At 34.4% G+C, this 24240-nt stretch overlaps 1 protein-coding gene across 46 annotated transcripts in view; it reads left to right on the forward strand.

Annotated features, from left to right (window-relative positions):
- Positions 1 to 24240, forward strand: part of LOC145680652 (uncharacterized) — a 407115-nt gene that overhangs the window by 89983 nt on the left and 292892 nt on the right. The window contains exon 4 of one of the 46 annotated variants that reach the window (XM_081751381.1): positions 11856 to 12278. The exons of 44 other annotated variants lie outside the window; for them this stretch is intronic. In XM_081751381.1, the coding sequence (XP_081607507.1) occupies positions 11856 to 12192 (337 nt within the window). In that variant the 3' untranslated portion in view covers positions 12193 to 12278. Of the gene's footprint in view, positions 1 to 5377; positions 10508 to 11855; positions 12279 to 24240 lie in introns of those variants that run through there. One more of the 46 variants, XM_081751413.1, reaches the window with a different exon arrangement.

Genomic DNA, 24240 nt, shown 5'->3' on the forward strand with positions numbered 1-24240 from the left:
GTACATTTGGGAAGTACGGATAGTTTCTGAATCCTTAATATGGCTTTCAATCATCTTTTCTGTACTACAAAAGTATTCTGCATAGAAAGGGTACATAACTATACTGCACATTTGTATGTATTATTCGTTAATATACAAGTGCGATACAGTTTTATTGGGAAATTATGTTTTGCAAAGGACATATCTTCTATGCAGTTAGTTGCCAACTCAGTAACAGTTATTTTATTGAAAGCATACAATATTACCACTTTCTTGTGTTTACTCAGAAGATAGTTTTCTTGTATGTGCCCTTTTTACATAGACTTTCTCAGTAATATAGAATTAAAATGGCTTCTTCTTCCTTTCTTCAAAATCTTATTTGTTCGGGAATATGAAGAGCCAAAAATAGAGTGTAAATATTTTTTCAGCTTACTTTTTTTTGGGGGGGGGGGGACTAACTTTTACGTACGGAACTAGGTTTATGAAGTAACGTCAGATATTGTTAAACTTCGGTCTTTTAAACAAAGTAAAATTTTTAAAAACATTAGAAAAGACTACTTATTTCTATTATTGATAATTATATTTAAGATACAATTTATCAATACTCTTAAACATAGGACATAGATTAAACACTTACTTGATGAATCATAGCTTGAATTTGAAATTAATTATATATAAACATGGCGCTTTTCTTTGAGCCTTCAACATAAGTCAGTGTGTACATAAGGTTTTTTGTGGGATTTGTTTTAAAGGTACTCTCTCATAGACAATACCTAAAATCCTAGGGCGAATCGTGAGCCATAAAACAATATATTAAATAATTTACATGTTGAACAGTAATTAAGAACATAATGAAACGAAGTATTTTCTAATTTATAGTAGCACAAAACCAAACGTATTAGAGGCAGTTGTCAAGTATATAATACCATAGATGATAAAAAAATTAAAATAATAAATAAAATAAGTGACTATAGAAGTAGGTTAGACAGGTTAAATTCCACTCGTACCTCTTATAGTGATATCACTGTATTGTTTCCAAAGGAATTGCATACTTTCATTTCTATCGATTTAATATGCTTTTGTTTGGAGTGTAATTATTTATAACATTTAAGCTTTTCCCGTCCATATGCGTCTTCTGTATAGTAATTTTGTTTCTCGATTGCATAATAAGGTTTCGCATCCTCTCCTAGAGCTGGAACACTATTCCGCATTTATCTAATATTTCCCTTTAATTATTCCAAAAGTTCAAAAGGACCTCGTTTTATTTACATAAAACAAGAAGTAATATCTAAATTAACAGATGTTAGGACTCGACGCGTTTTTTGTGTGGAATGACCAATGAAAGAGTAAATGTAATATGAGAAATTATATTGTTCTCTTGGTTTATTAAATAATAAAAACTTACCATCTCCGATTATACCCTATACGCTAAGGAAGATCTGATTAATGAAAGTGAACAATTATGAAGGAATAAGTAGAATGAGAATGTATGAGGAAACAATATAAGCCCGAGAAAACAGATACGATGTTGTCCACTACAAACTTTTGGCTTATTAACTATTTATAAAGAGAAAATGGAGCACCAAGTTTTACTGAGTAAATCTCAGTACAATAAAACTTGTCAACTTCTTCACAACTTAATATTATTTTGGGGAACCTGCATTTTCCCATAAGATATTCATTATTATTCTCTAAGTTGATCACTAATATTATTTTGGGGAACCTGCATTTTCCCATAAGATATTCAGTATTATTCTCTAAGTTGATCACCTGTCTATCTTGGAACTTTAGCGAAGAAGCAATATTATTTCCATGCTCTTAATGGTAAATTTACTTCAGTATGCGAAGATTTGAACATTTGGTGGTACACCCAATTTTCTTCATTTCTTACAAATCTTTGCAAACATCTGTTACTGTTGTTTTGCTAAATCAGTGAGTCGAAAGTTGAAAGAAGTTCTCCACTGAAAGTGATTGTTTTGTTTCTTACGTATATTGTTGGATAGAAAGGCCCCAATTATTTTTCATATTAATCTAATCCACACGGATTTATTGAGCTATGGGTGTCCCTCGTTGCTGTAGGATTAGGATTTAGATTTCTGGGCTTGTGGCATCTATGGCCATGTTAGCCCGTAACGTTTGAAGGATGACGTCCCTCGGCGAAGGAAGAAAGTAGGCTCAGACCTGTATGTTAGGTTGCATCCCGGCATTTGCCTGTTGTGAATGAGGAAAACCTCATTCAGGATAGTTGGCCCGAAAGTTTTTTTTACACTCTTTCAACCGAGTGCTCCCACCGGGAATCGAGCCCGGAACCTCTCGCACCAAAGGCGAGAACTTGGGACCAGTTTTCTTTGCTGTAATACGGTTAAAGCCTTTTCCTCCTAGAAAACTTGCAAGAAGCTTATAACAAATGACGATCGAATTCTTGTTGCAAAGTGTGAAGAGACAAATAACAAACAACTCGTTCTCACTGCATGGTAGTCAAAACCCAGTAGCAGGTTCAATCTGTTTGTGAGTCAAGAACTAAAGGCTGGTAGGGATGAAACGGTATAAATGGTTTATTTTTCCTCGAACTGATAATCATATCTATATCTATTGTCATAGGTGGACGGGAGAAAAGAATAAAGAATTCCTAACGTGTTGTAAGTAATTAGCATGTAAATCAGAAGATTTAAATCATAGGGTGCAAGTGGCGAACTCAGATATTTATTCATGTAAGAGAGGCAATTTTTGGGTTGGTTGGTTCAGAGATTGGTGTTTAACGTCGAGGTTATATGGACTCGACTTTAACCAGAGTAACTTGAGATTTTTCCAGGAGTCGAACCGTGATCTTCCGTGCCAAAGCTGTGTAATCTAACCACTTAGCCAGGATGGAACTCTTTATGTATTCTATTTATAAAAGACAAACATCTCAATGTGTTAACTCCAATTCTTAATAATAAACTGTAACACTAATTGATGACGCTACCGATATAAATAAACGATGAGCTGGCAATCCCGCAAATAACATATACATTTATACTTTCCTTTAAGTATTTTGGAATATGTACAAGTCGTTTAGCTGTGTGATGTAGGTAAATGGTATGTGGAAGAAAAGCATTGATAAACAACTAGTATTTGAAAAAAAAAATAATGATGCAATTCTTCCCGAGTCACAACATATAACCCTTGCAAATTTTGGCAGTAGAACTCGTGTTTGTAGAGACATTAAAGCTCTCGAACGAGTGTAAAGCAGAAATGTGTTGATCCCTTCACACTACATAAGTCAGGTTCAAGGGCGAAAGAACATCCGGATTTCCTATAGAAACCTCTTATTTTCGTCTGAGCCTTTTGCACGAGATGTAGTAGAGAATGTGTGTCTACACACTAATATTACTTGTAGAAAGATAATTTTGGTATATTATTACATGCTGCCTACCATGACAAGTTTTGGTAAATGAGGAATGTAATACAAGATCGCTGTACTACATGATTAGTGCCGCTATTTGAAGATAGGTTTTCGGGTGTTTGCACGGTAAATTTGAGTAAAGTATTAAAAGGGAAATTAAAATGAAAGAAAAAAATAAAAACGTTTTACTTGCTGAAACGCTACAAGTTACGCTAAATAAATACCTATAAACATTTTTGTAGTTGATTTAAGTTAGTATGAATACTAAGAAGTCAGGAAACAACCTGTAATCCTAATTTAAATAATTGTTAAAAATCTGGCAGGTGTAGGTAATTAATATAGCAACCCACATTATGCTTTATTGTTAATTTCAATCATTGTTTAACATAAATCCTATTATAATGTATAATATTTAGTATACATTAAATATTCTAAATATCTTGATCTATTTATTAATCTGTTATGCAACCAGTTTCTTTCATATTTAATGAACTTTCTAATTAATGCACTTGTAAAGAGAGATGCTGTACTTGAATTAGTTTTTTTTTATCACTTGTGTGTGCCTTAGAGGTGCATATACTGTATGCAGAAAGGGAAAGTAAAAGATACCACCAAAAGTGCTAAAGTTCAAGAGGTACTCATGTGGGAGTTCTTGTGCACTTTTTGTACATTTCGAATTATCATACACAACTGCGCAGTTACACTTAGAACAAAACTATTGTTTATTCATTGTTGACGGAAAATTTTCTTCTATTCCTTTTTTCTTTTCTGCACTTCAAAGGATTATACCGAAAAATATACAGAAATAAAAATAAGTTTTTCATTGTTGCATTATGTTCTCAAAGATTTTGCACTGTAAATATTGGTTTTAAAAATATTAATACATTAAGTTAAACTTGCAGTTAAACATAATTTTCCAACAATTGTGCTATATATTTTAAATTATGCTTTATTTTCCAAAATTATGCTTTATTATGCTTTTAAAATTAGTTTCTTCTGGACCCTTAGACAATCACAACCATGTTGAAGGTACCAACCATATGTGTAAATTGCTGTTATGCTTTATATGCTTTTGGGTTGCCCTAGTAATTAATTATAGCATTTCTTTAAATCCTTAATTTTGATTCGCATTCAAGGCAATTCCACTGGGAATCGATATTGGAACTACATGCATGAAAGATGTACGTATAACCACTACACCAGGCGCAACCAACTGAAAACATACGTTGCCACTAAGTGACATACAACCTGTCTAAAAAAAACATGATGTGAATCAGTGTTGATCCAGCGTAACTGAGGTACGAGGATCTAATAATCTTAATCTACTTGAGTTAGTGAAAATGGGATTTGTTGGGATTCTCCCTTGTGTATAATGGACATAATAATGGTACTTTTTCTTTTAATTTTACTTGCGAGCGCTTCCTAAACGGAACGCACAAAGATGCGAGTCGTCTTTGCACTAGAGTAACAATAGGGAGGGTTTTTACATACGTACATATACATATATATATAATATACTCTCTCTCTCTCTCACACACACTTACAACATAATTAAGGCTGAGCAGAGAAAAGTTTTGAAAAAGAGAAAATGTATATTATAATTGTATTTGCCAATTGACCGGTCTCAACCACATTTAACATACCATTTTTGCAACCCATTCGTGAGAAATAAAAGCACGACTTATATGCTGGTTCGATATGGTAATCATGAGAACATGTGATCGAGAGAATCAGTAGTCTATAGTGGAGCAAGTTTTATAAACTTGGTAGCAATCTGACTAAAAGATGTTGAATTAATTTAATGTTGACGATCGTAGTATCATTTCTAGTAAATGTGCACTGGTATATGGAGATTATATATTTCTACCAATTCTAAACATTTATTTCATGAGAATTATTAAAAGAACACAGCCTTGCCAAATCTTACATGAAATTTTTACTTCTGTTTGAGCTCCGATTGTTATCCGGAGAATGTTCAGTCGATACTCGATTTTTCCGTGTTTTCTTTTGCAGTTATGATGCCTCTTCAAGTGCGTCTGAAATGTTAATAAAAAAGGCAGGTAGTAAGGATTTTAGAGAGCAAGGTAAGAAGTTCAAATGTGCGACGTGCTCCAAATACTTTCGAAGACCAGCCGAACTTCAAAGACATGTTCTTGTTCACACAGGAGAGAAACCATTTAAATGTTCTGTATGCCAGAAAAGCTTCAGTCAAAAGGGTAACTTGAAAACACATTGGATAAAACATGTACGAAGGTAATATATATATATATATATATATATATATATATATATATATATATATATATAATTATAGAAGTTATAGCATAAAGGACATACAACCTTAACAGAAAATGTAATTTTTTATTATTTAATGTCTGTATATATTTGGTGCCTCTTTCTATATAATAATCCATATAAAATATGTGAAATTCGTTCTTCCCTAGGCATCAGATGTTACTAGGAAATCATTCTTTCGATGGCTTAGCATGATTGTACATTTTGTCTATTGTCTGTTTGTGGTCAAATAATGGCTACAAAGAACTTGCAGTCCGAAGTGACTAGTTAATATTTATGATAAGGCTTAACAGATTGTTCTCTTTAGTAGAAAAAATTGTCAGGACAAAATGTCTTTCATAGTAGTGTACGCCCGAAGCTGAGCCACTTTCCATTTTGTTGAAGCTATAGAAGAACGTAGGTCGTGTTCAAAAAAATATTATCTCTATTTTTCCTTTTAGCATTCAGTGCTCGCGTCTGTTATTATAATGTTTTGATTTATGAGATTAAGAAAGGTTCCATAGAAACGCCGCTTATCCTGACAAACCTGGATTTCTGAAAGTGATGTGGGTAGTCAGGTTCTTCTAAACGTGGCTCGTACTTTGAGGATCAGCTTGAATCTTTCCAAAGTCATTATCATTTTGTGTAATATGTTAATGTACGAAATTATTTCAGTAAGACTAACTGTTTTTCGCATAGATATTTACTAAGAAATTATACAGTTTATTGTGTTAGTGCTCTTGATTAAATATGGGAAATATGTTGAAGCTTCTTACGAAGTACGAACCATAATCCGTATTAACTTTGTATATAGAACTGTAACAGAAACAGCCAGTAATTCAGTGAAAATTTTCTGCTAATGTATAGCAATTTATTAACATACATGACAGAAATCGCATCTTTTAATATTATATTGTTTGAATGTTCTATTTTTCAAAGAAGTTTGCTAAAATCTTAAATAATTAATAAATAGAAGTTAGAAAATAACATATTTAGTTTTCATTTGAATATAAAAATTTAAAAACAGGTGGATACTTTAAAGGTACAAGTTCTCACTATTTAAAATGTATCTTGTGCGTTGTATAACTTACAATACTTGGTAATTAATTTATCCCGTATCCTACCAGATATTATCATAAATGTTACTACTAAGAACAGTAAGTTCAGCATATTTACAAGTGAGTTGGGGGGATTAAAAAGAAAAAGTGGCAGCAAGAAGTACGTCTATTAAAATATTCTTGTAATCATTCTTTGTATTCTGTTCATCCAGAATGATTTATTTGCTGGTAAATATTTGTAATATAATATTTTCCTATCCTTGTGTAAAAACAAACTGATATTTTAATGAAGCATTATGAAAATAATTTGATGTATTCTCCTTAAACTCATCCCATACTATTTTCTGTGTGTTGGTCTAGAAAATCGAAAAATTCAGTAAAACTTACCTAAATTGATTATGTTTGTTTCCAAATTTTCAACATGTATCCAACTTTTACAACTGGCAGATTGAGTGGGAGCACATTGCTACCGTTATACTGGCAAATTCGATGATACTGTGGTCAAATTCAGAGGATGACCAATATCATGTCTGTTCTATTGTGACATTTCCGTAAGTGATAGTAGCGCTATATAGCACGAAGTGAATGAGATCACGAGTCGTATAGATACATTGGACCTAAGTTTATCTGTGACAGGTGTGATAAATATTTCTGTTGAATACCACCAAAGATTGCTTTCTACTGGGAAGACTACATAATAGCGGTTGTCGATACCATACAGTTGTGGTTCCACAATCATAATGTACAGATAACTTCCTGACACCAAGATAAGACAAAAAGTATAGACCAACCCGGGTGCACAAATGCTTCCTTTCGGAGTTATGGACTGCCGAAAACGTGAAAAAAATGAAAGCTCCAAAACTAAGGGGCCTAACGTAGTCGGGTCAAGACTCTACTAAGGAACTAATATGTGCTCTATCCAAAAATACATGCTTCAGAATCCTGCAGTACTTCCGCAATAATTTTTATAGAGGTAGTTAGTGAGTACTTGTTTCTATGCCCGTAACAAAACTGCCTGTACACAAATTGTTGCGTGAGTATCCTAGGATTTTGAAACATGTATTTTTGGATAGAGCACATGTTAGTTCCTAAGTAAAGTCTTGACCCGATTACGGTAGGTGCCATAGTTTGGAGCTATGGACCTGTAAAGTTCATTTTTTCATGTCTTCGGCAGCCTATAACTCCGAAAGAAAGCATTTGGGTACCCAGGTTGGTCTATACTTTTCGTCTTATTTTGGTGTCAGGAATCACCTCCCAAACGTCGGTGTTGTTTTGAAACATCCTATATATATATATATATAAACGCAAAGTCAAAGAAATGGACTTCCATGAAAATTTTACGTGCTATACTGCATGATGTAGGTCTACGTGATTTTAACAGCTTTTCTTCTTCTTTCAATATTTTTCTAGACGAAAAGCCAAATCTACTTTCCTAATGTTTATTATGGAATTTTCATCCTGGAAAAAGAAGGGAAATACTATTAGTATATATGTGTTATGCAAGACAATATACTGTAAGTTACTGCCTACTTCAATTTTTAATAATTTCCTTTGATATCAGTCAGTGTCCCGTTATGCAATATTTACTTTACTTTTCTGAAAATGATATTTGTTCAGCGGTTTTCATAATGATGATACATTTAGGTAGAAAGCCTCTATTTTGTCTTATTTCTTGAGGATGGCCATTGATGTTTAGTCAAAATAATCCTATGGTGTGCCGTACGCAGTTTGTTGGAAAATCAGCAACCGAACCCTAATTAGAATGGAATTATTCTAACTTTGAATTTTGACACTGCCATTGACTACTGAACTCGGACAATCCATTTTAAATCGTGAAGAATTTGCTCAAACATTATTTGGTATGCAAGATAAAGAAAATTCCAATTCTCTTACAATAAATGACTCAGTTAAAGATGTACTATTTGATTTGCGTCCAATTAATGCAAATACCGTAATGCCTACTGATACTGAAGATTATCAGTAAATGCTGCACAAAGGAAAAGAATTGTTCAGTGCTTTCCGCATTCTTTAAGTTAATTTTAATTATTGTGATTATTTGTCATGAAGATGTGAGGAACTACGTAGATTTTAGAGAACACAGGTGAGTATATTTTTTAATAGATATGTATATTTTTTAATAGATATGTATATTTTTTAATAGATAAGAAGTAAGATTTTCCGAAAATGTAATTGTATTGAGAATAGTTAATGATACATAAGTGAGACAAAGATTAGTGTTTTTAAAGAGCAGATTCGAACCAAATAATTACCCTTTTTCTTCCAGTAGCTATTCTTGATTATATTATTGAAGAATGAATTGACCAAATGGTAGGTATGTAACATTTTTGTAAGTAAAATGAGAATTTAGTTAGAGACACTTTTGGATCCTGTACATATATTAGTGTGTCAAGTTTGTTAAAAATGATAATTTAATCATGACATATGTTTTTACATTCTTTAAACAGCATTTTCTCTCTTTTTGTAGTCGTAGTAAACAGTTAACTCATGCGTATTAATATCTATCATCATCATCGCGCCATCAGTCCCGGATTCAGGGACTGGAACTGGGACTGACTACACGTAGGACCGGGTAACTACACATAAAAAAAAAAAAAAAAAAAAAAAAAAAAGTTTTCTACATAACGCGTAAAATACGTAAAACATTCGAACCAAGACTACAAATGAAAGCAAAACTTTTTGCGCGCATGACTGTTTAAAAATCATTTCATCGTTTTACGTTTCAAATTTGCTGTGGTCGACAAAAGTTTTAACCCAGAGAAGCCATGGTGAAACGAGATACGATTGTACAATGCAACAACAATGCTAGCTTTTGATATCCATTCGCCTTCGCTGTTGTCTCCTCTGACGGCTTTCTGCACTCACACTCATTTTTTTCATACTTGACCAACAAAATGTGCACCTTCGCGGTCGCCGCCTCTTACGGCTTTCTGTAATCACAAAGACTCGCTACGCTTCAGACTTGTTAGCTGTCCCGTAGGTTTCAATTTTTAATGCTTTGTCCGGTCCGCAATCAGCAATAACAGTAAAACAAAGAAATATTAGCTACATGTTCTTTTTACCCAAGCGATTAATTTGCTTTTAGACAAAAATTTTGAACAAATTAAAGGCAAACTGATCCTTACGTAAGTTTTAATACCATTTGGTATTTGTCGCCCCTTTGAGAAGTCTCCACTAATCCGAGTGTAGGAAGGCATTCAAAATGGCGGTCAAACAGCGGCCTCGGTGGCGTCATGAAATAAAATCAGCTATGAATGAAATTAAAAATTTTAAAGAACATTTGCATTTTCACTCTCTCTCTCTCTCTCTCTCTCTCTCTCTCTCTCTCTCTCTCTCTCTCTCTCACACACACACACACACACACACATATATATATATATATATATATATATATATATATATATATATTCATTCTTACTTTAGTAGAAGTTAATTATTTTTTCGAATAGTAAAATTGTCTTTATAAAAAGATTTAACAGGAATATTTCCTATCTTTTCACATAGACGTGACATGGAGACTTAATTTTCAATCATTACACTAACCGCTGATTGAAAATAGTTTAAAGCACGATAGAAAGTACCACTTTTATTTATCGAGCGGCTTGATGGAAAATGACTAAACTTTGGATGTGGCTAATTGGGATTGGGGCACACCAGATGATGTCATTTGGCATCATGATTTTAGGCTAGAATTTAACCAGAAATACGAATCTGAACCTACTTTTCACCTAAGTTTGACACTTTGTCCGTACTCATTTGATTTAGCATCTATTTTTTTTTTTTTTTTTTTTTTTAATACATGAAAAATAAGGTGTGGTGAGTGATTTGTATCGCTTGAAGAAGCTGTTGACGCATTCCGAATAGTGATTTCCGAGGTACTTTTTCAGCCTGTTGTAAAAAAAATAAGCAAAGAAATTTAAACAGAAATCGGCATATTAGCGCTACCTACTTTTCCCACTATCTTTCCCGGCATGTTTCGTACACTGCATACTTCAAGTTACAAGACAACAGCAGTAATGATTATTAGTGCGATTCAGGGTATCTGTATGTGATGGCAATGCCATGTAAGAATTTCTCACTGTGAAAATTAAATGCCTTTGTGCTAGTGAGGTGATACATTTAGTGTCATTGGAACTTGAAGAAAGAAAAAAAAAATCGAAAATAAGTAGTTCAATGTTCTGTTGAGTTTTTCCTGTTTTCAGTTGTGTGTGTGTTTAATATGAACATACACGTAACAGTAAACCTATTTCTTTCCTAATATACGTTTCAAAATGTAGTGAAGGTGAATCTGTTATTAAAACTTAAAAATTTGAACACAATAAATTGTTGTCAAAAGGTTACTCAATATTTTCAAACTGAACCAACAGATAATTGTATGTGCTTATGTTGTGTTTGTGTTAATTGGTGGGAAAATAAGTGAGTCAGGGAGTGGCTATAACCAACTTCAAGAAGAAGAAAAAAGATTTCATGTTAAAATATATAAGGAAAGTAAAGCTTAAAGTAGAATATAACCCAAATGACGTTAGTTTTTTTATAAGTTTTTTTTTAACATGTGCATAAGCAACTGTTTTTCTACGTGACGTTTACATATAATTTACGTGGAAAACAACGAGCAAATAATCTTGCTCACCCTGACTTCAATCGTTCCATATGATAATTCTTAGTAGATCCTCATAGATTACATCCTTGCACCACTTTTGTGATCTACCTAGTAACCCTTTTCCATTCACAACAGAGTCTAGCATCTTCAAAGGCCAACTATTTGCATCCATTGTGACGACGTGACCCTCCCACTCAAGACGTTTTGCTCTCATTCGGGCTGTTGTATAGCTTATCCAGCTCACTGTTTTATAATATCCGCCATTCTTTAGCACTCTTATATCTTAATGGACTAAAGATCTTCCTTACTACTTTTCGCTCGAATATTAGAAAATTATGCCTTGTTTCCAAACACTCCAATATTCACATCGTATGCTAGGGTGGATCAGTCTTTTATAACAGAACCAAATATATAACACTAGAAGAGTAACAAACTTTTTTTTTATATCATTATTATCTGTTACCATATTTTTATCTTTCTTGAAACAGTGACTGTTATTCAAAGTAAATGTTTTTCTGAATTATTTTGTATTTCATTCCAGCACTGCTTCGCCGTCAGGTTCATCTGGAATAAGTCGAACAGCTGTACCTCTGAAACGGCCACCAAGGAAACACGTGTGTTCGTTTTGTTGTAAAAGTTTTTATCAGAACATCGACCTTAAACGGCATGTGCGTATCCATACAGGGGAGAAGCCCTTCTCTTGCCCGATCTGTTCCAGGAATTTTAATCACAAAAGTAATTTGAAATCACATATGTTTGTTCATACACCAGACAAACCATTTAATTGTCTCATCTGTAGTAAAAGCTTTGCTACAGAAAGGAAACTCCACTTGCATAGTATTCTGCATATGAATAAGTATCCAAATCGAATGGTTTAAGAAAAATTAAGGTTTTGTTTAATCTGAAGGTCTTGTACTGCATGTATGAAAAGAGTAAAGAGTACAATAAAATTTATTGTTAATTTTTTGTAATCCCTTTATTTATTTCCTCGTATTTTGTAGTTCCAAACCGATTGTTTCACTCGAAGGTGCTTGTCTTAAAATAGTTATTCTCGGTTCAAAATTTACTTGATCAATTTTTGTTAGTTACTTCTAAAGATTAGAAGTGTAAGTGACTACTTAAGAAGTATTTGTAAATGAATAACTCAATTGAACTGGCTTAGGAAACACGTTTTCTAATCATATGGCCTGTTTGCGACTCAAATGTGTCTTTAATTTTCTTTCCCGTCTGTTCATACATAAAAAGGTGAGGTGTTATGAGTATAGACCATAGATGATATTCACTACACGAAAGTTGGTTAAAAACAAACCATATTTTATTTCTTCAGAAATTATCGTATAAATAACGCATATAAAATTGACTCATTTCTTTTATTTACCTTCACATTGATACACTTATCTTCACATTGAGGCATCATACTACTATATTCGATGCTAAAAGGAATACAGTAAGACCAATTGTCAGGAATTACCATCACTTCATTGTGAAGAACGGACAAATGTGTAAAGTATTAAGATCCTAATATACAATGTTTAATAAACGTAGCGCAAACTTATATCAGTGCTTTTTCTAAATCTATTGTAAGTACACATTGCATTTGTTTAACATTTAACGGTAACGTTTAACCTCATTGAATAACAGGTTGATTATAGTATTTTCCAAGTCTTTTTCTATATAGCAATTGTCTTTTTTTTTTTGGGGGGGGGGGGGTAATATGACTAAGTGTAAATGCTAAATTTGATAACTAATAACTCGAACGAGATTCGAAGATTCAAGTTGTCCTACCTTTCCTCTTGTTTGGTATAAAAGGTCTTTTTTAACTAGCGGCAGTCACAGCATATACCACATGAAGGAGTTTGGTTTGGATTTGGTGAACCAGACTCCTTAACGTGCTAACTTTACCAAGCGTAGGCTTACAGTATTTTACCACACATTAAATGAAGTACACTTTAGGATAGATGAATATCTAAAAATAGGAAATATTTAAGTCATTAGATTTGTCGAGCAGAATGTCATTTCATTTACATTTCAATCAGAAATTATTACATGCAAGTAAAATTTCGTGGAGTTTACGCTGGATTTTTGCTGAAACACGATGGTCGACCTTGATCCCATGTCTGAAAGAGCTGTAACTCAATTGACTAGAAATTAAAACATATTTTATTTCAGAACTTCCCAAGACATGGGATACCCGTGTTCAGTTCCCGACGGGAGCTCAAGTGGTTCGAATCTCACGTTAAGCTGTAGGTCCACATCTCATATAGCCTCGCTGCTGCAAGGGACACTAAACTAAAAATCTGATCGGAGCTTCCCAAACGAGAGCAAAAGTTAAGACAAAACGATCAGATAAATGGATACTGCAGTGTATAAAAGATTTTCCTTTGAGAACTTCTACCCAGTCCTATGGTACATGCGTCATTACCATTTGAGAAGTTTTAAAAGCTGTTTCAATGAATTAGCTTGAACCTTCGTCAAGAGCTTTTGTTAGGTCAATGAGTTTAGTTCAGTCTGTTGAAGAACTTACTCATACAAAATAATTATCAAGTTCATATCAAGAGTTAAATAATGTTATATTGAAGTAAGATCAAAAGTAAAGAAAGTTCTACAGGAACTGAAACACAGTTTGTTGTCTTAAACGAAATAACAAGGTTTTATCAGAAGGTCAGAAAACAACCATTGACGTACCATTTTCATAACTATTATTGACCAAACCTGGTTTGAAGGACGGTTTAAGTTATTATAACTTCAATGTAGCATTGTCTTCTAGAGCCATTTACTTCACTGAGGCTAGTGGAAGATACTACAAAATGAGTTTTTTTTTGTTTGTTTGTTTGTTTGTTTGTTAAATATTAAAGAAGAGCCAAAGAATGATGAATCTTCAAATGAGGAAGCAGCACATGTAATCCCTTGTGTCTTAGAAAAGTAGCCAGAATTAGTAACCTCTAACAAACATAATAATTAATAAACAGACAAATTAACGAACCAGTTCACATTTATTGAGAATATAGGTATATAAGGTACGCAGAAAAGATGTATACTAGTGATCCTACTTACACCTGCTTTTTGACCAAAAATCCTGCTTCTTCATTATAAAAAGTCACTTGAAATCTCTGCGAATGCCTTCACTTGAAAATGTTTCACACGCATATTAAGCAAAGAGGGTAAGTCCATGACAGATTTGATCAAAATCGGATGAATTCTGTAGATCACGTACGGCATATTGTCCTTGTAATTGATTTTCATAGACGAAAGTACAGTTTCTGTAAGAACATTGCTATTGTTATGAAGCGATAATATTAGAAAGTACATGACTTCATTTTACAGAATTTATTTCAGAACGATGTAGAGAAGTATGAATGTTTTTGTTTTGGAATTGCATATTCGTTACCAAGAGTTAATATTTAGCTTTTCATTTTAATCAATATATATTGTCGAGGTGCGCCACGCAGGAATTCAGATGAATTCCTTCACAAAGCGGAATTTTAGCCGTGATTAAAACGAATTAAAGTGTTTCATAGAAATCATATCTCTGGCACTAATAATCATACTCAAATGAAAGTTCGTATCACTGACAATTAGTTAATCTTTACTTCAATGAACTTAATGTTGGTAATGAAATCTGCTTAACTTTTTCATGTTAGGAAGCTTGAAAAATGCGAATATTGGGGTCCGTAGTCCCTTTTGTAGTGACTGCGACACCACCGATAAGAAGCTAACTTAACCAAAAAGATGTATGGAGACATTGTTTTTCAGTGAAAGTGTTGAAACTTCTTATGAGATACGAGGACAGAATCCTCCGAGCCAGCTGAGATGGGTGGAGGTAGAAGAGCAAATTACAGCGTCGTACTTAAAAAGAAATATCTTCAACACACTAAATTCATTTATATATCTATATCTATCTATCTATCTATCTATCTATCTATCTATCTATCTATATATATATATATATATATATATATATATATATATATATATATATATATATATATATATATATATATATATATATATATATATATATATATATATATATATATATATATATATTTCGGTCTCTGGATCAGACACAATTGCATTTCCCTTTTTGTCATATTGGCAGGTACATGTGTCTCAATATAGCCTTCTGTGCTAGTAAATATAAAGAGTGCTGTAAAATGAACGCTACATTTGTGTAGTAAAATTACCGAGAACAGATTTGCAATGACCCAGTGGATGTATTAGCGGTATAACACTTAACAGAAGGACTATGCGGTTGCTGAAATGAATTGTCAAGGTTTACGTTCCACGATTATGCCCTTTAAGATAAAGGAGGTGGATGGTTAATGAAAGTAAATGATTAAGAAGTAATTTGTAGCATGAGAATGTAGAAAACGGGAGAACTCCAAAAAAAAAAAAAAAATGTGTATATATACAGTGGCGGATCCAAGGGGAGGGCTATAGGGGCTATAGCCCCCCCCTTGACGCTCAGGTATACACTGGATAAAATGAGCTTCAATTCTGTTTTACACTGGATAAAACGGCAAAATATGGCTTAGCCCCTCCCTTGATCATATCCTGGATCCGCCCCTGTATATATATATATATCACGGACACTATGTTGTCTACCACGGACTCGCGTGGCCAGGGCACATTGATGCGTAATTGTTAATAAATAAATTTAATTTTGGACATACAGTGCCAAGTAATTTTCGAACTCACTCACTATGAAATTAGATAGCTATTATGAAAACCTGTGTTTCTGAAGAAACTTATTTAGGATGTATTAGAACACACCACGAATGCAAATATCATAAATTGACGTACCTCTGAATTTAATTCAAGTTGGATCTGTGAGTGGAAAATGAAGAACATTGCAAAACACCTTACTTCTCGAAAACGACAAAAAGGAAAATAAATAAATAAAAATTTTAAAAAGCCACTTACCGGAAATATTTCTGCTTACACACACACACACAAATGGGACATTTATAGCAAATGATAAGAACTTACATTTCCCAAAATACCAAAAATTTAATGAGATTCTATATTTAGTTGTGCGGAAATTGCTATTGTGGAATGCTCTCCTTTGGTTTTGAAATAATCTCCGTTTTCCACTCACCGATTGAATTATTGAATTTTGCATTTCCGCTGTACTCGCCAGCCTTATTCATGAATAAAACCGAGCTTAAGAAATGATTACAGGAATGAAGTACTAAATAATTATATCAAAAACTATATCACTCTTTGTCTCAGAGTTCGTGACGAGAAGTATGGAAATTGTCATGACAATGATTCTTGAGTTTTCGGTACTGTTAACTTCGTGTATTGTATTGTGGATCAGAATTTAATTTTGAATTTACTATTTTAATAATACGTATGTAGGTAGTTTGTAATATTTATCTTTTGCAATATCCAAATTTTGTTGTTATATAATTTTGTCAAGCTGCAGATCTTGCCACTATTTTGTTCAGCTTCATAGAAGAAATGTTCGTTGGAGTGCCAAGTATTTGTTTCTCTCTCCCTCTTTTCTTGGCGGCAGTAATGTAGATACAAGAAAATAATGTCTTCAGAAACATCGATAGAAAATTGAATCTTGATGGAACATTGGCTCTGAAATTGAAGTAACATATGTTTCTACTGTAATGTTATAATGGGACCTGAAGCAGAAACTGCTCTCTATTCCTTTTTATTCATAAAGTTCACAGAAACACGCAGGATTGATGGTGGCTACTTTCGAAATTTTGTTACACCAATATGTGAACACATACACAGCAGCTGTTATGTTTCTTCAGAGAGAGAGAGAGAGAAAAAAAATAACTTCGGTATTGACATGCAGATGGCGGAATATTGCACAAAATATTAAGGCAACTCCTTATATATAAACTAACTACGAACCCTTAAAGAACTGCAACTTAACATAAGAGCGCTGCATTTGTGACCTTTGGCCTGAATTTTTGCGCATAGTCATCCAAAATTACGTTCATTGAATTCGCTCGTGTGGACACAGTTGAAATGGATACTTAAATATGTTACTGAAAACATAATGTCACCAACTATTGCTTCAAAATAAAATAAAAATTCCGTTTGTGCCAGACAAAGTTTCACTTACCGGATTGTAAAACCATATCATTCTTACTGCAAAACCTTCTATAAATTCCAGAAGCTTGAATAGATAGTTCGGCAACCAACGTGACCCTTCTAATGTGTTGGGTTGTATAATTTACATTTGCTGGACATCAATTAGGTTCCAGTTGGAAGACCAGTAAAGATACCCACCAGCAGAACGAACATTGGTTTCATGAGTAATAAACTTCGTTACTGCACCTAAGTAGGTTTCAGTTTGTTTTCCGTAAGTCCTATCCTATATCCATGATTGAAAGCAATTTAACACACAACTTTAAACATGAACATAAGGTACAGAAAAGCACTACTACTAAACTTCCAGACTGCTTCTTTATACCGAACAGTATAGTACGTTTTATAAATTAAAATGTAATGTATGGATTTTTTTTCAGTAGCGTATAGTGCTGAAAGGTGGCATTTCTCTAACCATGTTATTATTATTAGTTCGTGGCATAAAGAAATACCTAAGTTTGGTAGTGGTGTTTTTGTTATACTAAGTAAAAATTTTTGTTATATGTATAGTTGTTATTCTTATGCCATCTAGTTAGAAGACTTTTCTTGAGTGAACTCGACAATGAGGCACTTGATTGATATATCTTGAATTTTGTTAAAATAAGGACGAAATAATTAACGTTTCACTAATTATTAAAACTGTTTTTAAGCAGTAATAAACACAGTATGTATTTTTGTATCGCTGAGTGACCCGCATAGAATTAGTTTTTTTTTTTTTTTAACCTTGATTATAAGGAAGACCATAGCTTGAGTACGTTGATTACAAAGATAAAATTTTAAATATATATATAAATAAGAAAGGAAGTTCTCAAACTAAAAGCTAAAAAAATTACTTGGCACTAATATTAACAAGCCTGTACTCTTCCTGATCCTAACTGAGAATTTTAACAGTATACTTTTCAGCAACTATTTATTGCCTTTAATATTTATCCTATAGGAAATCAACTTTGCTTTTAGAATTTCATTAATAATTTTCATGCACTGTAGAACAAATAATTTAAACTGAGTTTTTCTTAACTACGAATGTACTATTTTACTGTAAAAGTCAGTGTTTGATGGGGTTAATGAAAGACTGTTGCAATTTTTTCTTCGTTTTACGTAGATGTTGCTCTATCTTTATTATCCGTGGTAAGAAAAAGTAAAGAATATAATATTTGGAATACTATATTGTATTCATATATGGAGATAAGAATTCGAAACGTTTTATATCTATGCCAATGCTTGCCAGAGAATTTAGTCCAGATTAATAATAATTACACTCGTTCCAACATTCACTTCGAATATTAGGAACTTCCTAGAGCTCCCTTGTGGCTATATGGGAAGCGGACGCGTTTTTTTCGCGGAGACCCGGTTCGATTCCCGTTAAGAGCGCATATGGTTCAGATCCCAGGATAACCTGTAGCTCCATGACTCATATAGCTTCGGTGCTGAAAGGAAAACTAAACTAAATCAACCAAATAAATTCTTAAGAAGTGTGCTGTTGACCGATTGAAAGAAAAAATATGCACACTGCTTCTTTGACATCACTAATAAGATTGGAACCTGTAAATTCATTAATTATCTGTCAGTAAGTCCCGAGATTTGGCCAGTCAGCAATTTTAGATTGGAGAGTGTGGTCAGCAGATCGTGATTCCCATCGCAGTTGCTACTGGTTTTCTATCAGGAGTTTCCTACGTCTTTCAAGTAGTTCTACTCTTACCTTTATGTTGGCTGAACACAACCGCACTGTCAACACGTCAAAGTACTTGGCAGAACCCGCATACAGGAATCAGCAGACCAGTACAGCTAGAACATGGACAGATATTAAAGATGATAAAATCCATTGCATGTCAGAAAAAAAAAGGTTGACTAGGTACCGAAGGTACATAAACCTTTGGCTTTTTTTAGTTTGTAATTTCATGCATTCAAAATGCGGCTTTCCGTGTACTTGAATGAATAAAACATTACTTTACAACCGGATCACTTAAACACAGTCGTTAGTAGTAGAACTTGAAAAATCATCAATACCAAAAATGTTAACCTACCTGTGTTAAACATAGTATATAGATACATATTCATGAATACCAGTTTTTTTTTTTTTTTTTTGTAATAAAATGTACGGAATTAAAAGAAATTCTTAGCAGTTTGGAAGTTTGTTTCAGTATTAAACGTATTTAAATCGGCTTAAACTAATCTGTAAACCAGATTTTGGAATTAAAAGAAATTCTTAGCAGTTTGGAAGTTTACTTCAGTATTAAACGTATTTAAATAGCTTTCATCGATGCTTTTCTTCCGTTTGTTGCAAGCGACGTGCTAAATAACCAATGAAATCGCAAGTGGCGCTCCACACCTGCTTCGGCGTAAAGAAATGTTCAACTCATACGCGACTTTTCTCTCTCCGTCGTTTTCATGTTCCAGGAAGTATTCTGCATATAGCAGTCTAAGCAATTAAGTTTGATTAGAGGAAAATATGTAGAAACCGAATCAGTTCAGGTATGAATAAGATCTCATGATTTTGTTCTGTAAAGAAAATCTCACTATCACGAGACTGAGGTGATGCACCATGTCTCCAAGAAAAGGATACTCGTCACTTGTTAGCTTTCGCACAGCGGAACACTCGTACTGTAAAAGATGACTGAGCATTTTTTTCTCGAATAAGAATGCCATTGTTAGCTACTGCAAGAGTAAGATATATTTGGTCTAGGAATTAATTCGTGCGGTTGGTACGCACACATTGAAGCTGTAGTACAAACACAAAATACATAAATACCTTAAGAAAAATATTGTCCATCGCTAGCCACCACTTTCGCCCATCTGTCAGGCAATGTACGGATTCCGTGGCGAAAGAAGTCCTCATCCTTGGAAGCGATCCAGTCAGAGACCCATGTTTCGATATCTTCTGAAGAAGTAAACCGCTGTCCAATCAAATCGTTGTTCATGCAATCGAACAAGTAGTAGTCCGAAGGAGCAACGTCTGGTGAATACGGCGGGTGGGGTAAAACTTCCCATCCGACATTTTCTAAATAGGTTTTGACCGGTTTTGCGACATGTGGGCGAGCGTTATCATGTTGAACAATAAGTTTATCATGTCTGTTCTCCCATTCTGGTCGTGTTCTGGCCAGAGCTTGCTTTAAACGCATTAATTGTCGTCGATAACGTTCTCCATTCATAGTTTCACCCGGTTGCAGCAGCTCATAGTACACCACACCTTTCATATCCCACCATATACACAGCATAACCTTTGCACAGTGAATATCTCGTTTTGGTTGTGATGGACCTGGTTCACCTGGCTTCACACATGCCTTTTTTCGTTTAGGGTTCTCGTAATGGATCCACTTCTCATCACCCGTAATAATTCGATGCAGAAACCCCTTTCTGCTCTGTCGTTGAAGCAGCAATTCGCAAATGGTTTTTCGTCTTTCAACGTCTCTGTCTTTCAATTCATGTGGAACCCAATGTGACATCTTTTGAATCATTCCCATGGCTTTCAAGCGTTTGGAGACTGTTGTTTGATCAACGCCTAATGCTGCTGCAAGTTGTTCCTGCGTTTGACACGAATCCTGCTCGAGCAATGCTGTCAATTCTTCGTCTTGAAATTTTTTTGGCTGTCCAGCTCGCTCTTGGTCTGCCAAGCCGAAATCACCACTTCTAAACCGTGCAAACCACTTCTGACACGTTCGCTCAGCTAGAGCATGGTCACCATACACTTCCACCAAAATACGATGACTTTCAGTCGCACTTTTCTGCATGTTAAAGTAATGCAGCAGGACACCCCGCAAAAACACTTTATCAGGCACAAATTGCGCCATGTTCACTTAACTACAAACTGGTGTTGTTGACGCTTAAATCCACTGCCCTATACTACGAACGATACGCGATGACAGGGGTTTGCAACACATGTGTGGATACACGGAACTGTGGGACGCTCCGTTCGTTGCGCCATCTCTTGTCCACCCGCACGAATTAATTCCTAGACCAAATATAAAATGAATGAGAGAATTCTTGTTAAGCAGAGAATTCACACTGTGACTAACAAAACATTGGCTGATATCAAAGTAAGCTTCGAAATATTATTCTTGCAGATTAAGAAAGTAAGGACCAGTAGACTAAATATTTTAATACGACGTTCATTGGTGTCAGTAGTTTCTTAAAGTATTCTCTATTTTCTTGATGCCTGCATATCAATATCGTACATATTCACAATATGGATATAAACTGATATGCTTTAAAAACGATTATTGCGGTGCGCACTGCTCAATTTAACTATATTTATACGACATGATTTATTTCGTGACTTAAGAGGATAGACATTCGTTATTGCTTCATTAAGTTCCATTTTTGTAATTGGTTTCTTATCACAAACCCTGCTGTTTGAACCAATAATATTATTTGGTGAATTTAAATCCAGTGAATTAACAGGTCAAGGAAATTGTGTAATATGCATTAAAAACTGCAAATACTTCTGGATTATTTTTCACGGTGGCAGTGACCGTAATCATCTTCAGAAATGAAGATTTGTCTGTTGGATATGTGCCTTCTCGAATATGTAATTTTCGTCTTCAGAAACAGTTCTTTATTTGAGCATTAACATAAATAGTAACACATACTCGGTAGGCACTTCTTGATTTTAACAGTGCATGTAGATGATGAGCGGAGTATTTCTTGATATAAGCGCGCTGTGAATAGGTTGTAGTATGAGTGGCCATACAAGTTTATGGCAATATCTTTGATCTGAAGATAATGGTTGGTTTCAAATGTGGAATTCATGATGAGAACAAACTGGACATATTGAATTAGCCCTGTAATCTGTTCATGAGTTTTGTGGCGTATGTTGAGGAATTCTGCAAAGGCGATTAGACCGTGAGATAAGTAGGATAGCAGTCTTGTTTAAGCCTGCAGAATCTAGGATGGCACTAGGAGGGAGTGATGCAGCCTAGTCCCGTAGACTTTATTATAGACCAATATCCATCGTGCCGATTCCTCATTTATGCACTGTCTCGGCGCTCTTGAAGAATTTCTAATCCAAACTATCTAGTTTGCCCTAGGCATGAAGAATTCCTCATTTGAAAATAATCATTACCTTTAAAGCAAAGGTAGTTCATGGGCACTCGCATAAGTCAATCATACGCCAATCTATTTGTGGAGCTCCTGATACAGAATATACTTCGCTCATTTACACTTAACTTCTCATGTGGTTTCGATTCACAGACATTTTTCTAGTGTGAATCCACATAGAACTGACCCTTGGCCTATTTCTAATTTCTAAACGACAAATGCTCAGTCAAATTCACCTGACTCTTTTCCATTCATAAACCACCGTCCTTGATGCAGCATCAGACTTGAGAATGGACATCTCCCACGAACTCCGTTTTCCTTTCCCCTCAGTTTTGAGGCGAATGTTCATATTAAACGTACCGAGCAAAAGTGTGCAGTACCTCCATTTTAAGAGCTCCTACTATCACCGTATTGGTCTTTCAGGAAGCCCGTATTTATTCCACCACGTGATTCCTCGGTAATTATCTAAAAATCCAATCATAAATTACCAGGGATAAATCTCTACCTTATCAACGGACAATTTAGTGATGTAAAGACCTAAAATGTTTAGAGAGTGTGATGTGCAGTTAGTACGCCGATTTCCTTTCCCGCGAATGCTGACATTTTAGACTGAGGTTCGCTACTGTTTTCCTTCAATTTGCTTTCCAGTGTCTTTACGATGCTGGTTGGGCACTGCAATGGCAACACTATCTGATGAATACAAACGGTGACCCATTTATCCTTTGACCAGACCCGGCACTGCTTGGCTTAGCTGATCTCACGAGAAGTGCTATCAGCTCGGGCTTCGACTCGTAAAAGAGTCTAATAAAATAAATAAATATATTTTTTGCTCCCAAGTTCCTTACTGAATACCATCCTTACAGAAACTAATGCATTTTGCTTATCATTGCAAAAGATTGCTTGTTCATTTTAAAGTTGTTTGCCACAGGCCCTCACACTGTGGCAACGCAGTACAAAAACTGGTCCCTTAAAAGACCCCCACCAAAAGAATGCCAGAAACCCAGCTGTAAAACTTTTTCTACATTCCATACCAGTTTAACTTTCCAACACTATGATGATCCTATCTATCCGTCTCACACAACAGTACATTTAACCTGATAGAACCTGATTTTTTTTGTGTGCAGATTTTTGTTAATTCATACTTGAATATGTTAATTGGGCTTCATACATCACAAAAATACCATTGCATCTGAGAAAATAATTTTTGGTGTCCATATATATGGTGTGTCCATATGGTCACGCTAGGCCTTAGTGATATATGAATGCAATAAGTAACACTACAGTAGGGTTCAAAAAGTATATTTTCCTTACCTTTCTTTCATACACACCTAATCCCATTGTCTTGGGAAAATGACAACAATAGTGTGTTTAATATTTCTTAGTATGGAAATTGAGAAAACAAGGAACACAAAGGCCAACATCACAGTTTACACCTGCTGTACGCCCCATTGATGAACAATTTTCTCCAGCACATCTTCTTTTGTTGCCAGGAACAGGAATAACTAAATGGACAATACCATCAAATCTTACTGAATCGGATATTCTGTTTCCAGAGAAACTCAGTGTGGATACAACTGGACGTCCAGCACCTCTTGGAGACGAACCAAATGCAAGTAAATAGTATTGAGCAATTCTCTTCTAAATTCTAGTTGACTAAAAGTTGAAACAGCATTGAGTGATATCTGCTATGCATTGTGAAATGATACATCTAACAGCCAAGTGTAGATTGACCACCACCATTTATTTCCCCTAATACCAATTCTGTATTCTTTATGTTC

This window comes from Thermobia domestica, chromosome 3, assembly GCF_964235325.1.
Source record: "Thermobia domestica chromosome 3, izTheDome1.hap1.1, whole genome shotgun sequence".
Lineage (NCBI taxonomy): Eukaryota > Metazoa > Arthropoda > Insecta > Zygentoma > Lepismatidae > Thermobia > Thermobia domestica.